This window comes from Anthonomus grandis, chromosome 12 (assembly GCF_022605725.1).
Source record: "Anthonomus grandis grandis chromosome 12, icAntGran1.3, whole genome shotgun sequence".
Lineage (NCBI taxonomy): Eukaryota > Metazoa > Arthropoda > Insecta > Coleoptera > Curculionidae > Anthonomus > Anthonomus grandis.
Genome location: NC_065557.1, coordinates 23,897,633 through 23,915,791, shown reverse-complemented (window position 1 = coordinate 23,915,791; position 18,159 = coordinate 23,897,633). Strand labels below are relative to the sequence as shown.

Below are 18,159 nucleotides of genomic sequence, written 5' to 3'. Positions count from 1 at the left end.
TTCCAAACTGCTCTTCTAGTTCATGTAGAAAATATTGTTCAACAAGCTCTAAGAAATTTAGGTTTTATAAGTATTTTTTATCTGTTATGGTAACTTAAAGTTTTATGGTAATAAATTCTGATGAGAGTCGTACAAACAATTTTCATTTAATTTCAATTTATAATATTATTAACAAGTTAATACACTTCTACTGTTTGGAAAGTTTATATATTAACGATAATCCTTATATTGTGAGTAAAAGATCAACATTTAGGATCTCAAGGTATTCTTCAAACATTTGCCTAACTCTCCTTTATTCAGATACGTCCGTAGTTTTAATAATTTACAACAAATTAGTTTCAATGATGGCATATTTTTCACCAGTCTGGCGTCATTTAATTGACGTATATGACTCAATATTTTTTATGGTTGCGAAAATACTAACAAATAAGTGAGTTAGATGTATTTTTTGGTATATTTTATTAGGTTTAAAGAAAATGTACATAATTGGCAAAGCGCTTACTTGTATTTAAATTTACTAATATGTTTTATGCTTTCCTGTTTTATATTGCTTAGTCTATTTGTAGAAGAGCCCTGTACTTAAATAAATACTCAAATAAATAAATCAATAAATATATCAATCTTTCTTATACGAATGACAGCTCTTTCAAGCAAAAACTCCAAACTAAGGTTTAAAACATTTTACGGTTTCAGCTTATTGTAAACATTTAACTCTAAAGTAATATGATAAATACTTACAAGTTGATTTATGAAATCTTGTAAAAACTATGTATAGCTTATTATTATAATTATTATATTATTACTTATGTATATTTTTTTAGTGGTTTCCATAACAAATATATTGACAACAATGGCTTCGGTAAGCCGACTGTTATTGAATGCTGTTAAAATATATTGGAAGACACTATTTATTGTTCTATATCCAATTATTCTTCTTCCGGTATTCATATTCGACAATGTTGCAGCACTCCGATGTTTGTATGTTGTATTGCTTATGGCAGGATACTGGTAAGTAATGTTTTTTGCTTTTATTTTATTTAGATTAGCTTAAAGATTAATTACTAAATTAATAACTGACTTGGTACCCTAAATTTATGCTTAATATATTGATAATTTGACGTATAACTCAAAAAAGTTATAACTATTATACAACAGTTTTAATTGATCATTAAATATTTTTGCCTAAAATAATGAGCTATGAGGTCACCAAAGATGTATTTGCTGGTCTAATATATTATTTGTTGATTAATACTTATTTTAATTTTATACCAGTAATGTACTTGAACTTTATTAATTATTCAATAATTAGCTTTATCAACATATTAAAATTATGGAACTTATTGTAACGATATAGGCAACGCTACGAATATCAGCTGTACTTCGCAATTCCGGATTTATCATGCGGGTACACTACATGACATCTCTGGAGTTGCGTGGAAGGTTAGCTCTAATCTTTCAAAACCATAGTCTGGCAAGTGTATAAGGAGACGTTGCCGTCAGGAGGCCAGTTCAATTCAGAATATTGGCGCGACTTTTAAATCGGACATACATATTGGGAAATAAATACCCTATAAATAAATATTTGTTTAGTAACTTTAAGTGATGTGTTTAGTGTGTGCGTAATAAAATCAATCAGTTGACTATTTTTGTGTATCGAGTATTTTAATTTATATCTAATGAATTAGACGTCAGTCAACTGGACATTAGTGAAAAGTAAATAATGGTGAACTGAAAGAAATCGGTCTTAAGTGTGTGAAAATGCCAAATCTATAATATTTTTAGTGGGTTTAAAAGTTGATGAACTGAAAAGGAGAATCAGGACAGAGATGCGACGTGAAATAAAGCCGACTTCCTGGGGCGGCTTCGTAACGCATTACCTGAGGAAGGCGATAACCCGGATAACTTTGTTTTTACTGGTGCAAGCGATATCGGTCAAATTTTGCAAAGTTTGGAAGCTAAATTGCTAGAAAATTCTGCAAGGATGGAAGAAGGTTAAAAAAATTGCTGGAAATTCTAGAAAGATAGACGAAGGTTTGACAAAAGAATTACTGAAAATTCCGTCAACCTGGAAGTGAAGTTGCTAGAAAATTCCGCCAAGCTGAAAGCTACATTTCTGTAAAATATTGCAATACTAGAAGAAAACTGTACCATACTAAGAGAGAATGATGCCGTGTTGGAAGAGAAGATTTTGGAAAACAAAAACAAATTAAAAGAAGAAATTTTTTTCAATGAAAAAGCAGATTATTTCATGATTTAGGATAGAATCCAGGAAGTTCAAAACAGAATTGCAACATTAGACCTGAACACTTTTGATAGATCCTCAGTAGTTGATCAGACACGTAGATCCTTAGAGGTGGATCACAAAAGCGAATGTGTGGCAATATGAGATCTGTGTGTGCGCCTCAAACCACCTTAATTTGATAGTACTACATCATGGAATATTTATCAGCGTCAGCTTGAAGCGGCTGCATAAGCAAATGATTGGCCATCCAGAAAAGAAGCAGATGTTGCTGCAATCCTGCAAAGAATTATCTCCGAGGAACGACTACGACTACCTAGTAAGGCATGTGGAGATGCGTTATGGCCAGTCACACCTGGAACATGTCTACCACATGCAATTGAGAACTCGGTGCCGAGTTTAAATATTAGAGGATTCCTTGTGAGAATTTGTGCACGTTTGGTTCGACTGGCATTTCCAGATGTCCAGAAAAGAATCATGGAACGTTTGGCAGTTTAAGCATTTGTGGATGGGCTGGATGGTGAAATAAGGTAGGCCTTACTACTAGCAAATCCACCTAAGTTAGTAGATGCACTAACATGGATCCTTGAATTCGATGCTGCCAAAAACGAGAACAAGGGCCAAGCTCGTATTGAGCAAGTGATTCCAGAAGAGGACGTTTTTGAGGAATCGGTTAACCGAATCATTGCGGAGGATCTTATAGAGGGCGTAGCCGTCAGGCTCGGAAGTTGGAATATTGTAAAAGTGGAAAAGCAAGTCACATAAGAAGACACTTTCCAGAAGGCGTTAGCTCCACTTCCGCCACTCCAGAAAACACCCAAATCTCCTCGTTGCCGTACCATATCAACAGTTTTCGTTAACGCGTGTGTGGATGGAATCCTGTGCTGCTGGATGCGGGTGCCACAAAGGCAGTCATAAGACCCTACATGGCAAAATCTGTAGCTAAGTTTTGGAAATTAAAATGGTGGCTACGAACGGCAACGGGAGATCAAGCAAATGTCCATGGTAAAACAAACGTCACGTACACCATAGGAAAAGCCACATTTAAGTATCCTGCAATAGTGGATGAGATTGACGATGAGGTGAAGGGCTTCGAGTTAAGATTTATCCAGAGTGTTCTGAAGATAGCCGATACGGAAGTTGTTTTACAGCGAAAGAACTGAAAAGACTTCACCTGAAAAGCATTTCCGAATGAAGCCAATATTGTCGTCGGGTACCGGTGTAAGGCCTGATCAAAGAAAGAGGCTAAGGTATTTGGTCCATAGATGTTGAGATGTTTTTAATACTTGGAAAAGAGAGAGAGAGGACCAATGACTTCAGTACAAAATTCATACCGGAAATGCTCATCTTATCCGACAGACAGCTTAAAAAACTACCACTGGACAAGAGAGAGGAGGCTGATAATATTGTTGGGAGTATGGAGATGAGAGGAAGACTATACCATCTAGCAGTCCATATTCTTCACCGGTAGTACTGGTAAAGAAGAAAGACGACTCTGACCATGCAGCTTGTCAAGTAGCAAGACAGGTCATTGATAACATTGTTGAGAGTATGGTTAACGATGGGTTTATAGAATCATCTAGCATTCGATGGATAGAGAGTTTATCGGAGTTTGTTTTTGACACTGAACATCAAGCTGAGAGAATTCATGGAAATGCAGATTGCCTCTCAAGAAGAGCCTGTTCAGAGGACTTCAGATATTGTGTATATTTGCATAGTCCTCGGAGCTGGGAGGCCAATCGTCAGTAGATCTCCCTGAATCCTCGGAAACTGCAGAGGTCCTTGGATTGTATTGAATCCCTTACAGTCAATTGTATAGCTTAATTAGTATTTAAGATTTGTTCAGCCATGCTTCATTGCATTTTAGTTACATCTTTAGTACGTAAGGCTAGGAGCAAGAACGACTGGAAGAAATGATTTGGAGTTCCCGGAAAGTGATTTCAACACGATTAAGTAGAAGTGTTGAAGAGGTACTAGGTATGGACTATAAAACTGTTACCAGTATTTGAATCTAAACCACGGGGACAATGTTTCAAATGTTCTAAAACTCAAGAGATATTTTCTTAAGCAATGAAAAAACATATGAAAATGTTTTACAAAATATTCTCTTTTTAGAAGAATATTCTTTTTCATTAAATAGAAAACTCAATCCTTCCATTATTCATATGAGCGTAGAAGTTTTCAATTCAAAAATTGAATGTTTTGACTGATATTCTGGGCGACCATATTATAGGTTCAATTTTTAATTATGGTACTTTAAACCCAAAAATACCTTGAGTTGCTACACAACGCAGTTCTTTCTGCCATTCAAAACCTCCCTGATTTAGTCCTGGGATCGGTCTACTTTCAACAAGGCGGCTCTTCTGCTCTTAATGCAATTATGGTAAAAGCATTTTTAACAAATATTTTTTCTAACCGTGTTATTAGTGGGACTGGCGATATTAAATGGCCTCCTAAATCTCAAATGACTATTTTTTTTTGGGGTTATCTTAAGGAGATCATTTACATACGCGAATTTAGTAAGCCACCAAATTTAAAGGAGTTGTGGGAGAAAATTATTGAATGTGCCAATTCCATTTCACCAAAAACTCTTAGTAAGTTCGAAATGGCTTTTATGACTAGTTAATTGGTTAACCTAAAAGTAATTTAAAAAAATGCGGCTTTTTCAGTCGTAGCAAAATAGTTTTGCTGTGGCCTAGTTTAATGTTGTAGCGTTTTTCCTGTTCCTTTAGATGTGAATTAAAACACACGATACGCAAAAATAGTCAAATGATTTATTATATGAGTAAAAATTACACACAATTCTTTAAGACTTTTAAAAGTATTTTTTCACACTCTGTTCTTCTTTCTTACTATTTATTTCAATTTGAAAGTCGCTTTCAATTTGAAAACTTTCAACGCGAATATCTCTCAAATTAAAAAAGTTAAAACTACCAAATTGGTACAAATTTTTTTTAGGTAGGGAAAAAAAGAACTATATTTAAGTTATAAAGTAACCAACCACTTGGGCTCCCTAAATCTTAAATGGCACTGTGTCCCCATTTGTGATACCTCAAATTAAAGCGCTTTTTAATTAATATTCTGCATAATATATATTTGTTTAAATGTATTTATAATGATTTATTTTTAATTTAAATTTTTGTAAAATGCCTTTTTGTTAAATAAATAAAATTTAAAAATCGTTCCTTTTTGGGTTAAACAAAAATACAATCTATTTTTAATTTCATTGCTTACATTTTTTAATACTTGAAAAAATTAAGTAGATACGGCAATGAACTCTATTATTCTCTTATAATTTGTTGCCGAGATCATCAAAGGAATCTAGTTGTGTTTTAGACACAACAGTTGTCAAGTGACCCCAGAGAAAAAAATCAAGGGGTGTTCGATCTGGAGATCTTGAAGACCATTCTGTTGGACCTCTTCTTTCAACCTATTGATTTAAAAGTGTATTGCTTAAATAATGTCTCACAGGAAGGGTCTCCTTCCTATTTCCATTAGTATCTAAGTAACTTTCTATTTGTTCAACTATTAGACGATGAGTGGTGTCGACCATTTCCAAGTATGTTGTATCCAGTAATTGCCTTCTCAGATTCTCGGCATTCAACTGCTCCTTTATAGAACACAAAGCGTCCCAATCATCTTCATAGGTTGGCTTTTGATGTGACGCCTCTTCGTTAACTCGGTAGAAAATCTTTCTACCAGTCTCTTGATCAGTTTCTTTATCTTCAGGGCTTGGCCGAATTTGGGATCACACCAACGCAGCTCTTTATTTAGTGTATGTTTATCTGGTCATATATATCTTCCTCTTGCTCTTTTATAAGATCCCCATTTTGCGAAGTATTATCAGCAATGGTGGTTCTTAATAACTGTTAATCTTTCTTCTCCGTTCGCTAACAATGCTTGCAGACGATTGCCCTTTTGAAGTCCTTATTTTGCCGGGAGCGGAACTAGTGCATTCTGGATACTGTCTTCTTATATAGCCTGCTTTGCCACATTTCGGGCACTTCACCTTCCGGTCTTAGTGGCTACGTCAACCAATAATCCTCATAATGATCCGGTTGACTGATTTGCTCAAAGTCGCCCTTCTCGGTTTTTTTTTAATTTTTAACAATTGAGCGTACGAGATAGTATTTTCTAAACTAATATCTATTAAATAAGTATGGCATAATATCCCATAAAACAGGTACTTAATTATGAATTCGTCACACAATATAAATTTTACTTAGGGTACTTCTTGGTTTAAAGGTTATTTTATTTTGATATATACTATTGTAATAAAACAAAGAAATTAAAATATTTTAATTTTGTTTTACTGGTTTTTAAAATTTTATTATTTTGAACAAAAGTTTATTAGTTTTACATTTTTAATTGCTAGACATGCTGCTCATATTTTTGTTTTTAAATCATCCCAAAGTTTTGAGACTGTATTTTATAAGCAGTCCCCTCAAGATGTCCGCAGAGAAAGATATCCAAAGGATTTAGTGCAGGTGATCGTGGTGGACAAACTACTGACCTCTTAATCCAATCAATCTATTTATCTGATCGTAAAGTCAAGTAGATAGTGAGTCAACTCAAAGTGTAAAAATTTTGAATTATAAATAAGGACTTTAGGCAAAATAGGTTTCTTAGATTTTAAGTTATTATTGATATCTTGCCTCTTCAAGCAGGCTTATCTAAAACTAAATTAAAAATAAATTTAGATAATTCAAACTAATTATCTAAAACACCCCACACCAGATCCAACCAAGTCTTTTAAATGTGTTTTTTATCTTCAGAAAGACTGTTAGATTTCTTTTGAAAATTAATCACAAGGAAGCTTGCAAACCGCCATTTGTGTCTCACTACATAATATGTCATTCATGACATACGCCAGACTCTATGATACCTGCTGATATTTATAATTTCATACTTGTAGTGTAAATTGAATTTGTTTTGTAATGTAGTATGATTCTGTTTCTTATTTATTACAAGATTTTAGCGCAATTAAAAAATACCTATTTAATATTCATACAAGATTGTTTAAGATCTTTAGTAGTTTAAATCGATGTAAGTAAAATTAGAACACTTATTTACTCAAGATATTTTAGGGTTTTCGAAGCACTACCTCTACCAATAACCTCTTTAATACCCATGGTGCTATTTCCTCTTATGGGGGTGCTAGACTCAGATAAAGTGTCTCTATGTTACCTAAAAGAAACAAATATGATGTTTGTCGGTGGACTTGTCATTGCAATTGCTGTCGAACATTGCAATCTGCATAGAAGGGTTGCGTTACATGTGATAAAAAGGGTAACATATAAAAAAAATTTATACATTTTTAGTAATTGTTTAATTTTATCTTTAAGGTTGGATGTAGTCCCAGAAAATTAAACTTGGGATTGGTAACCGTCACCATGCTAGTATCAATGTGGATATCAAATACAGCAGCAACAGCCATGATGATTCCCATAATAGAAGCAACTTTAATAGAATTGGAAGAACAAGGAATTGGGCAGATGTTTGAAACACCTTTTTTGGATGGAGTTCCCTTGGAAAAAGCAAGGTGCTTTATATTTTATTAAAATATTTTATGATAATGGTTATAAAGACACTTTTACTGATAAAAATACTTTAAATGCATCTCTTTTTAAGTCTAACGGGTATTTAAGTTATTTAATTTTTTGTATTTAAAGCTAAAATATCATTTTAAGTGTAGGTATCAAATTAACGAGAATAGTTTTATTTCATTTTTAGAGAAGAGGAAGAAGAGCAGCAAAAAAAGCCGACCAGGGAAACAATGTGTTATTTTATGTCCACAGCTTATGCGGCATGCATTGGGGGAAATGGGTGTATTATAGGTAGCGGAACCAATTTAACTTTTAAAGGTACGTAAATGAAAAGAAATCCATTAATTTCTTCTACTAACTAGATTTTTTTGTTTTAACATTTTGTGGGTGTTATAAAATAGTGTATTTTATAATAAATGTGGAATAATTAAGATTCTACGCGGTGTGCTGCTTAAGTCGTTAAGTCGTAGAACAAATTTATAACAGACATTATAGAATATATTTTTTGTACGACTATCAACTTAGTTTTGTTTCCATTCATGTTTGGTTGATAAGTTTACTTTTTCGGCTTCTCTTAATTTATATATTTAAGCATGGCTGTAAGATGTCGCAATATATACCTTTGTGAAAAACAGGACAGATTTGTAAATATACATCTTTTCGGATCCAATTACTTTAATTAATGACTTTGAGATGTCGCCACACGCACTCATTAGTGCGAGAATACATCTATTCTGATTCCATTGATTATGGAATGAAGATATTTCCTTCATTTTTATATCAAAAACAACACACTTTAATAAATAGGAAAAGAAAGTCTTTAAATTCATTTAAATGTAATTTAAGAAGCAGAAGAATTAGGTTGACGCTTCTTCAGCATTTCGTGGTATATTGATTTTCACTTCTGATGCATCAAACCGCTCATCAATAATATTCAAACCATATAGTAAGGTTCTTAAAATTCATGTTTTTTTTTTTTAATCGCGCAACTTTCAGCCTAAAAAGTTTGACAGCTCTAGATTACTGCTCTAAAATGTGAAACGCTTTTTATAATATAAGTAAGTGAACATAAAGGAGCGAAAAAGCATAACTTAAGTTTATCTAATAGTAAGCAGATGCCTTAAATAGAAGAAACTATAAATACTAACTATATTAAAGTTTAATTTCATAGAACTATCGCTTTAATTCATTGTTCTCATGATCATTTTGGTTTGCAAATAATTATTGTAGTGTATTAGAATTCAGTGGTATCTTAATCGCATAAACCAGTTTATATCGTAAATTCGAAATATTCATTTTCAGAAATTATGCAAATCGTATCAGAAATTATAAAGATATTGTTGAAATTTGGAGAAAAATAGGAAAACTTCCCTTGCCTTTTTGTAACATAATGATGTATGTACATTTGTACAGATACATGTAGTTACGAAAACAGAAAAAACAAAAGTTTTTTTTCCTGGTTTCGATATTTTTTATGTCATAACTACATGTGTAAGATAAGTTTTAGTACTATTCCTAATATTGCAAATTGTTATTTCACCGGAAATTTTTTTCAAAAATCATCCCCTATAGAGTTGGTATATGAACAAAATTTATGTTTATTAAGGTAAGTTCATCTAAAAATGACAAATTGAATTTGGACTATTATCTGCACTGTATTCTAGATTAAATTTTGTATACTTACGATATTTGGTGATGAAAAAATTTATCTCTTAATATCTACAGGGTCTTCGAGATAAAACAGTCCAACCGGAAAATCTTGGAAAATAAATTGTTTAGCCAAAAACGGCGGATTACGTAAAATTTAATACTGAGGGAGCCATTTATTGACAGAAATTGTATTTCTCTGACGCCTTGCCCTCACCCTCAAGAGCCTTGGAGTGATACCTTGAATTTTTATACATAGCCCTATTTGTATTTTATCAATTCATTCTCAAGAGATAAGAATAAATGTAAAAAGAAAAATAAACCTTTTTTTATATGAAAAAAATTGTATATAACACCAATTTTGTTAAATGTGAAAATGATCGCCGTTGACCTCCATACAAAAGTATAATTCTTATTCAAAAGGTCTGCGCACTTTAGCGAACATTTTGGGTATTATTTACTGACATTCGTTAACAATTCTATTCTAAAGATCTTTAAGAAAGTCAGGCTTTGTGGCAAAGACTTTTGTATTATAATTGTATATTTTTCGAAATAAATGAGAATTAGTATCGCTTCACTATCCTCAGTTGTATCTATTGGCTTCACCATATAAGAGGAACATTCGTCCGAGAAACAGACATTTGTACAACAAATTTGTCTCACGATGTAATGTATCACTAAACTACTCACAAAATTGTACACGACGATCAAAATCATCTTAACTTAGCTTATTTACTAGTTTGATTTGTAGGCATGATATTTGTGTAATTTTAAAATTTTGTGGACGGTACTATTAGACACGCCAGAAGTTGTACCAATTGCTCGAGCAGATGTATTAGATCCCAGCTCAACATGATACAATACTGCAATTTCTACCACTATAATTTTCACTGGATACTGCACTTAATTTTTTCTGTATTGTCCCGGTTTCTTCCTTAAAACTTCATCATTTAATCCATTACATAAAGATGATTTACCTTTTGATGCGGATGATTATTATTAAAAGCAAGTGCTGCTGCTCTAGCAGACCTATTTTGTTGATAATAACGACTTCATATAAACGTTATCATAATAACGACTCAATTCTTTCTTGGAGCATATAAACCATTGTTATCAATACTATTAATATCACCAGGACTAGATCAAATATATACTTCGCACTACTGTTATTATTTCTCTTTTTAATAAATCACCGATACTAAAATAAAAATAACTGAATCAACAAAAGCATCGAAATATGCAGGTATTTACTGCAATTTTGACGTTTGTGTCAAAATAATTTGAATTTTTGAAATGTATTGTTTTTCTTGATTAGAGATAACACCTGGATACTTAAAAAAAAATTATTTATCACTCGACCCTTATTCCAATTTAAAAAATTACATGGGGGTTCTGGGGGGTGAGGCGATGACCTCAGAGAAAGGCAATTTCTGTCAATTTATTCTCAATGTGAAATTTTACGTGTTCGGCGGTTTTGGCCTAAACATTTTATTTTTGCAGATTTTCAGGGTGGGCTGCTTTGTCTCTGACACCTTGCATATTATTCTATTTTCATAATTATGTATATAATTATTGTGCACTTAAATGTTACACATTAAAATCATATTTCTTGAACAGTTTTATTTTTAGTAAAACGGTGATTTGTTGTGTTGATTTAAACACTTTTAAAGCTTGGCAACCTTTTGAGCCTCTTTAGGCTGTTGGTAAGGCAACAAGTTTGAAATAAATAAAAAGTATCATTCATATATTAGATAGATCCATATAATAGTTCTGATACAAGAACTTTAGGAAGATGTTCTTGATAGGGGACTGCAGTTCTGTGAAGAAATTGAGATGGTGTGATGAAAAGAATGCCTTTCCATTCTTTGATGAAGCAACATTTTGTTTAAATGGCATTGTTAATAGACAAAATTACCGGTTTTGATCTCAGAAAGATCTACACTGGATACATGAAGCACATGCCCAGTATTCTAAAAAAGTGAATGTATGAGCTAGCGTTATCAGCAATGCAATATTGAACCCACGCTTTTTAAAATAATCTTACAGCCGAACAATATTTAGATTTTTTTGTCGCTCGATTTGACTCCTTGATCTATAGATAGATATATGCCATTATCGAATATTGTTTCAGCAAGATCGTGCTCCCCCACATTTGGTGAGAATATTCGTAGGTATCTTGATCTAATTTTTCCGTATTGACCTCCTAATTTAACACCCCTGGATTATTTTCTTTTCTTATATGTCAAACAAAGGGTTTACCAAAATGAACCAGAGAAAAGTAAAAATTAGAATAGCATTCGGTAATATACGAATTTTAGCTATTCAGAACTTTGTCGACGACTTTTATCATCGCCTTTCGGCTTACCAAGTTGAAAAAGGGGTTTCAAACACTTTCATATGAGGTATCACTCGAACCGTTATTCGAGGGGTTAAGCCGCAATGCCCATAGACTCAATTAATAGACTCGGTCGCCAACCTTTTGTTAATAAAAAAAGAATAGTATGACCCATTAAAAAAAATATGTTTAAATATTTGTTTTTTCAGGAATCTATGAAAGCAGATTTGATGAAGGTCCAGGAGTGGAATTTGCAAAATGGCTATTTCTTAACGTACCAATGATGCTGATTATGATGTATCTCACAGTGATATGGTTGCAGTTTTGGTATATGGGTCTTTTCCGGCCGAACTCACCGGATGCAAAGAGACTAAAGTATGTGTAATTTTAACCAAAACAATAGATACAAAATATCATATTCATTACTTAAAATATTTCATATATTTATATCTTGATGTTACTATAAAAAAAATATAAAGGGTACATAATCTTTAGGGTTGGTATGCAAGGTGAACAAGTGGCAAGGAAACTAATTGGAAGAAAATTACAAGAGATGGGACCAATGTCTTTCCAAGAGAAAGCAGTAGGATGTTTATTCTTTTTGTCTGTACTTCTTTGGTTTTTTAGAAAACCGCAATTTATTGCTGGGTGGGCTGAAATGATTACACAACATAAGGTGAGATAGAATTCTATTCCCACAAAACAAAAAAGCATATGAAAAGTTTCAAAAAAGAAGTTATTTTATATTTAAAATAGCATTGTTTTTAAATTTTAAAAAATTCAAAAAATTAAGTGTCGTACCTACTACCTTTCACGTATTTCAGTGGTTGCGTAATTGGGTTTAATTTCATTATAAACTTAATTATATTTTTATTCTTAAGAAATAGTATAATATATCCCAATTCTATTTTTATCCATTCTAAAATAATTGCACCTAACATCATAAAAAAACTTTATTTCATTTGGATAGCACAATATCATGTAGATTCTATTTATTTTAGTTTCTTGAAACACTAGTGATATATATTTATATAAAATATGACATATGGATCGGCTTATTTTATTACATTTCCCTTTCCTAAAGCTTCTTAACTTATATAAATATATACAGTTTTCTTTTCTTATAATTGTTTATTAAATATAATTTTCAGGTAAAAGATGCAACAGCTGCCATTATAGTTGTTCTTCTTCTTTTTATTATACCATCAAATCTGGATTTTATAAATATTTTCAATAAAGACGAAAGTAAAAGGCCGAAAGTTGCATCACAAGCTCTTCTCACCTGGAAGGTTAGTTATTAACGTTTTGAAATATAAAACGTACTTTTTATAATATAAGACTTACTACAACTATTTAATTATTAAACTTCAAATGTTCTCAATTGACTACCAGGTAGTACATCAAAAACTTCCATGGGGTTTAATATTTCTTCTCGGAGGAGGATTTGCGTTAGCAGAAGCGTCTAAAGCTAGTGGAATGAGTCAACTAATCGCCGACCACCTTCACGGATTTGCGATGTTACCAAGATTTTGGGTTATGGTTATTTCTTGTTTATTCGCAACAGTTCTTACCCAATTTTCTAGTAACGTAGCTGTGGCTAATGTGGTTTTACCAGTTCTTGCAGAAATGTCACTGGTGAGCTTAAATATTATAATTATACAGTGTTTTAATTTCAAAACGAACCACCCTTAAAAACATTTAGAAAAACATGTCAATTTACATATAGAGGGGGACGTTTAATTTTATATTTGACAAAGTTCTGTCAATCACTTCCTCACCTCCAGCTAACCTCACTTTGATGTGTCAAATAGAAACCCCCATCCTGTGAGATATCATTGTAAGCAACATTAAAATATTTATTCTGTAGTGTAAAAAAATTAAATCGGTTGACGTAACACCGGATAGTGACCAATAATGTCTGAAACTAATGGATATTTTATCGACCTTAAATTACACAGCCCTAAATTATGTATCACACTACCCTAAGTGTGATACATAATTTTAAAGAGCATACAATCTCCAATCGAACTAAGCCAAAAAAAAGAAAATAGGTTGACGTATAAGCGAATAGTAAGCAAAAATGTGTGGTAATAAAAGACATTTTATTAACTTAAACTTTGAAGCTCCGACTGCGGAAATCGAATTCCACTAGCCAGTCAGAAAAGTTGCTGCAACCGAAACTAGGCGCTGCGAGCGACGATTCCTATTAATGCAAAATTCTTAAGTTGACGAAAGACACAAGGGGAATGGTATGTGTCGGTCATATTTAATTAGTGAAGTTCGTTCAAAATCTTAAGACTTTGGAGTTGAAAAAGACCGGTTATTCGTAAAACCAGTTGCAGTCTGGAGAGAAAACCTCAGTGTGCCCCGAGAGAGCCTTACCCCACTCTACATAGCAAGCATGTGAAGGCACAGTACAAAGAAATAGAAAATCTCCTGGAAAAATCTTAACATGGCGATTTGCAAGCGTGCAGGCAAAGAACAGGTGTTTTAAAACAAAAAAAGTTATTGGATGAATAGTCATAGCTGTTAACTCCAAAACCGCTATCTCTAGACTTCTAGACTTGGTATATAGAACCCAAAGGAGCATGAAGCGAAGAAGAAGAAACGTAAGCCATAAATATGTACTAGAATTGATAAGAAAGTTTAACGAAACGGGATCTGTTTGCATTAAAAAGTGTACTAAGGAAAGGGGTTGTTAATGAAACATGCTAATTGAGGTATTGGGGCAATTCGCAATGGACCAAACATTATCTATCCCCAAAGTCACATACTTAACTGATATTTCAACAGGGTACACTGTACACAACATTTTGAAAAAAAAATTTTCCTACAAAATTCAAATCCTTTAACAACTAGGAGAAGGCGATTTTGACGGGAGAATTGAATTTTGCGAAATAATGTGCCAGCGACTTGACGAGGATCATTATTTAGTAAAGAACATCTGCTTCAGTGACGAGTCAATTTTTTTTCTAATTGGACTGGTAAACCGGCATAGCTCAAACCGGTAGATGAAAATAGTGTTGGGATACTAAACGAAAATAATTTGTATTTCCAACAAGATTAATAAATATTATCCGGGGATGTGGATTAGCAGGAGTGGTGCTATTAAATAATACTAGGTACTATATTTTTTCCTTTGGGGGTAAAAAGCAATGTTTATAAGACACCACCTAAAAATATTATTGATTTAAGGGATCGAATTAGGTACTCGTGAACGTAGAGATATTAGCGGAAAAACACTAGCCAATGCTCGTAAGGAATTTTAAAATAGACCTTATTATTGTCTCGTGAACCACGAAGCACACTTTGAGCACTGTTTATAAGTCTATAAACTTATTTTTTTTTATACACTTTTGGGTGGTAGATTGTATGCTCTGTCAAATGATATATCACACTATAGGATAGACATTTGACATACCAAAGTGAGGTCCGGTGAAGGTGAGGAGATGATTGACAGAATTTTATCAAATATAAAATTAAACCTTTCCCTGTATATCTAGGTTATCGTTTTTTTTTTTGGAAAAGAAGAAGTTGTTGAAGGGTAATTCATATTAAAATGAAAGCACTGTCACGTCGCACGTAGAAATCCATCTAAGCGTCCAAAAATTCATTTTTTCATTTTAAATTCATTCGAAGTTTGTATTATTATTAAATAACGGAGTTATTGAATTTTAAAATTTGCAATTTTCCACTGTCTTTCAACATACGCGCGAAATGACCTTTTTTCCCCCTTCCACTTACAACTATGCGTCTCGTGTGCTTGCGCAGCAGGTGCCTTCTCGAACGAGCATAACCTTTTTACGGCCGTCCTGTAAAACTTTTCTATGAACGCTTCTACGTTTCTTTGTGCGGCGTCACATATACCTAAGTAGTACCTAATAAGTAATAGTCATGTTGTTATAAGCACATGACAAAAATATAGGATTATAGCTAAGTAAAAAGTACAGTATTGATAAAATAATATTATGGTATTTCAAATAGACTTTTAATAATTTTTTTAGGTGGCCAAAATACATCCAATGTACCTAATGATGCCTGCAGCTCTGAGCTGTTCTTTCTCTTACTGCCTTCCAGTTTCCACTCCTCCAATGGCCATAGCTGCAGCCCCGTGCAATATGTCTTCAAAAGAAATGGCAAAGGCTGGCCTTGGAGTAGCTATAATTTCTTTAGGCGTTTTGTTTTTAGTCTTTCCTTTCTTAGGTAGATTAATATGGGATCTCGATACATTCCCGACATGGGCAACGCTATAGTACGCAAAATTTGTAGCAAAATAAATAAAAAGTATAATAGGTGGTGATTCACTCGTGATTCATGTATTACTTCAAATACCGACAGCTTTTCATAATTTTAATAAAAAAATTAATGAATGGCAAGTAGGGTCAAGTGTAATATTTGTATTATTTAGTAAAATAATAATTATACATATTTTTAGATCTGTGTTTTGTGATATATTCTGTATAACATATGATTTATATACTTGGTGTAAAGCAAGTTCATATAAGGGTTAAAAACTTTAATTATAGAAAAAGTTTGCGTAAGATATTTTTTATAGTTAGTTGAAATGAAAAAATCCTGCTTTATTAAGTTTTATAAACCCGTTCTCAAAATGACAATTATTTCGTATAATGATTGTAAAGTTAAGAATTTAAATTAAAAAAAAATTAAAGTTAAGAAATAAAGTATGTACATCTAAGGACATTATCATTATGTTAATTTCCCTATTTTACTAACACAAACATATTTTCAATAGAGTTTAATAATAAATATTTTTTATTTGCAATATATAATACATAAAATACGTGTGTATAAGTGAATTATAGTTTTGTATTGTATATGCAAATAAAATTCCAACAAATTCATATTTCTATAGTGCAGATTCTGATCTTCAATATTGTGACTCAAAAAAAAGGAACATTTTATTAAGTATTAAGAACAAAACATGCCAGACTTAGACCCAAAGAACAAAAAGAAAAACATATTAAACTATAATTGCACGTAAATTCTTTTTTTTTTTAATTTAATTATGCTTTTTTATACGAGGAGTTAACACTTTCATTTACATAGAAAATGTTAGATATAAATACAACAAATATTAATTAATAATTTATATGTATTACAACACAACTAAGTAACAAGAGGCAAGCAAACAAGAACAACAATTATAAGTTTACTCTAAACAGTACTTGCAATTTACAATGCTTCATGTTAAAATTCCTCAAGAGAATAGAAAGCGTTGCTTAACAATACTTTCTTGACATGTTTATTAAAAAGTCTCTCACCATCGAAATTTTTGATTTCCAGAGGCAGACGGTTAAATATTTTTTTAGTCAAGGAACTTTTTGGAATGGCTTATCCCAAATTATTGCTTCCGAACCATCAATGGCATTGTTCTGCTATTTAATGATCCTTTGTATTTTTTGTAAACTATATTTGGAGTCATTACGATAAAAGATGAATGATGAAAATCCATAATAATATTCTTTGTAAAAAAAATATAAATTTCTTTGCTGAATAATACATTTTTGTTTAATATAATATATACTTTCTGTTTCATAAAAAAAATTTAACGGATTTTAAAAACTAATAAAAAATTTGATAACAGAATATTATCTGCAAATACAAAATTAACTCTTTAGAAATGAAAACTTGATACATATATGTTATCTCGCACAACTTAAGAACCACTTTTTAAAAAATGTAAAAAAAAATCTATTTATTAAGTATCAAAATTTAAACTGGCATTGTTTCTGCCTATAATTAATCTGTGTTTTACAATAAAACTTAAACCTATTTATACTAAATCTAACTGCTGACTACGTGAGAACTCGTCTTTATCTCGTAGATTCCATAATATGGTGCGATCCGATTCAAGGATGCTGATTTAGCGGTTCCCATGAGAAAGGTCGCCCACGTGCATGGGAAGATTCAATATGACAGCTCCTCATCAAATAAAAAAGTTGATGCTATGTAACAACTTTTAAATTGAGCTTAACTGGATGGTTTCTTCCTAGATCGGTCTCTTGGGGACCAGTCTTTTTAGTAGATCGGTTGCAGGTCTTGGTCGTGGTGGTGAGTCATCGGTTGCAGGAAGGCTTAGTCTAAGGGGCTTGCGACGTTGACACTTGCAGAATACGTACAAAACGATGAGGGTTACTACCAAAATTATTGTCAGGATAGTAAACCAGTGGACATGCTTGGTTATAAAGGGCTCTTCGATTAGCTTCTCCAGTTGCTCGGAGTACTGATTTAGCTTATGTTGAGCCACATTCAGGTCCTCAGCGTTGAGGTTGCTAAGCTTAAGGGGCTTCAGTTTGGGAACATGGAACTTGGTTGGGAAGCTCTTGCAACAGTCGTACGGTATCAAGACAGGATGACTTCTATAGGTAACA

The 18,159-nt window shown here is 32.5% G+C and overlaps 1 protein-coding gene across 3 annotated transcripts in view; it reads left to right on the top strand.

Annotated features, from left to right (window-relative positions):
* The window catches only part of LOC126742657 (protein I'm not dead yet-like), a 60,839-nt gene extending 44,371 nt beyond the window's left edge, over positions 1–16,468 (top strand). For all 3 annotated transcript variants that reach the window (XM_050449394.1, XM_050449395.1, XM_050449393.1), the window contains 9 exons: positions 822–1,008; positions 7,327–7,528; positions 7,585–7,781; positions 7,973–8,103; positions 11,977–12,142; positions 12,263–12,443; positions 12,919–13,056; positions 13,160–13,402; positions 15,772–16,468. In XM_050449394.1, the coding sequence (XP_050305351.1) occupies positions 851–1,008; positions 7,327–7,528; positions 7,585–7,781; positions 7,973–8,103; positions 11,977–12,142; positions 12,263–12,443; positions 12,919–13,056; positions 13,160–13,402; positions 15,772–16,020 (1,665 nt within the window). In that variant the 5' untranslated portion in view covers positions 822–850 and the 3' untranslated portion in view covers positions 16,021–16,468. The remainder of the gene's footprint in view (positions 1–821; positions 1,009–7,326; positions 7,529–7,584; positions 7,782–7,972; positions 8,104–11,976; positions 12,143–12,262; positions 12,444–12,918; positions 13,057–13,159; positions 13,403–15,771) is intronic.
* The last annotated feature ends 1,691 nt before the right edge of the window (positions 16,469–18,159 follow it).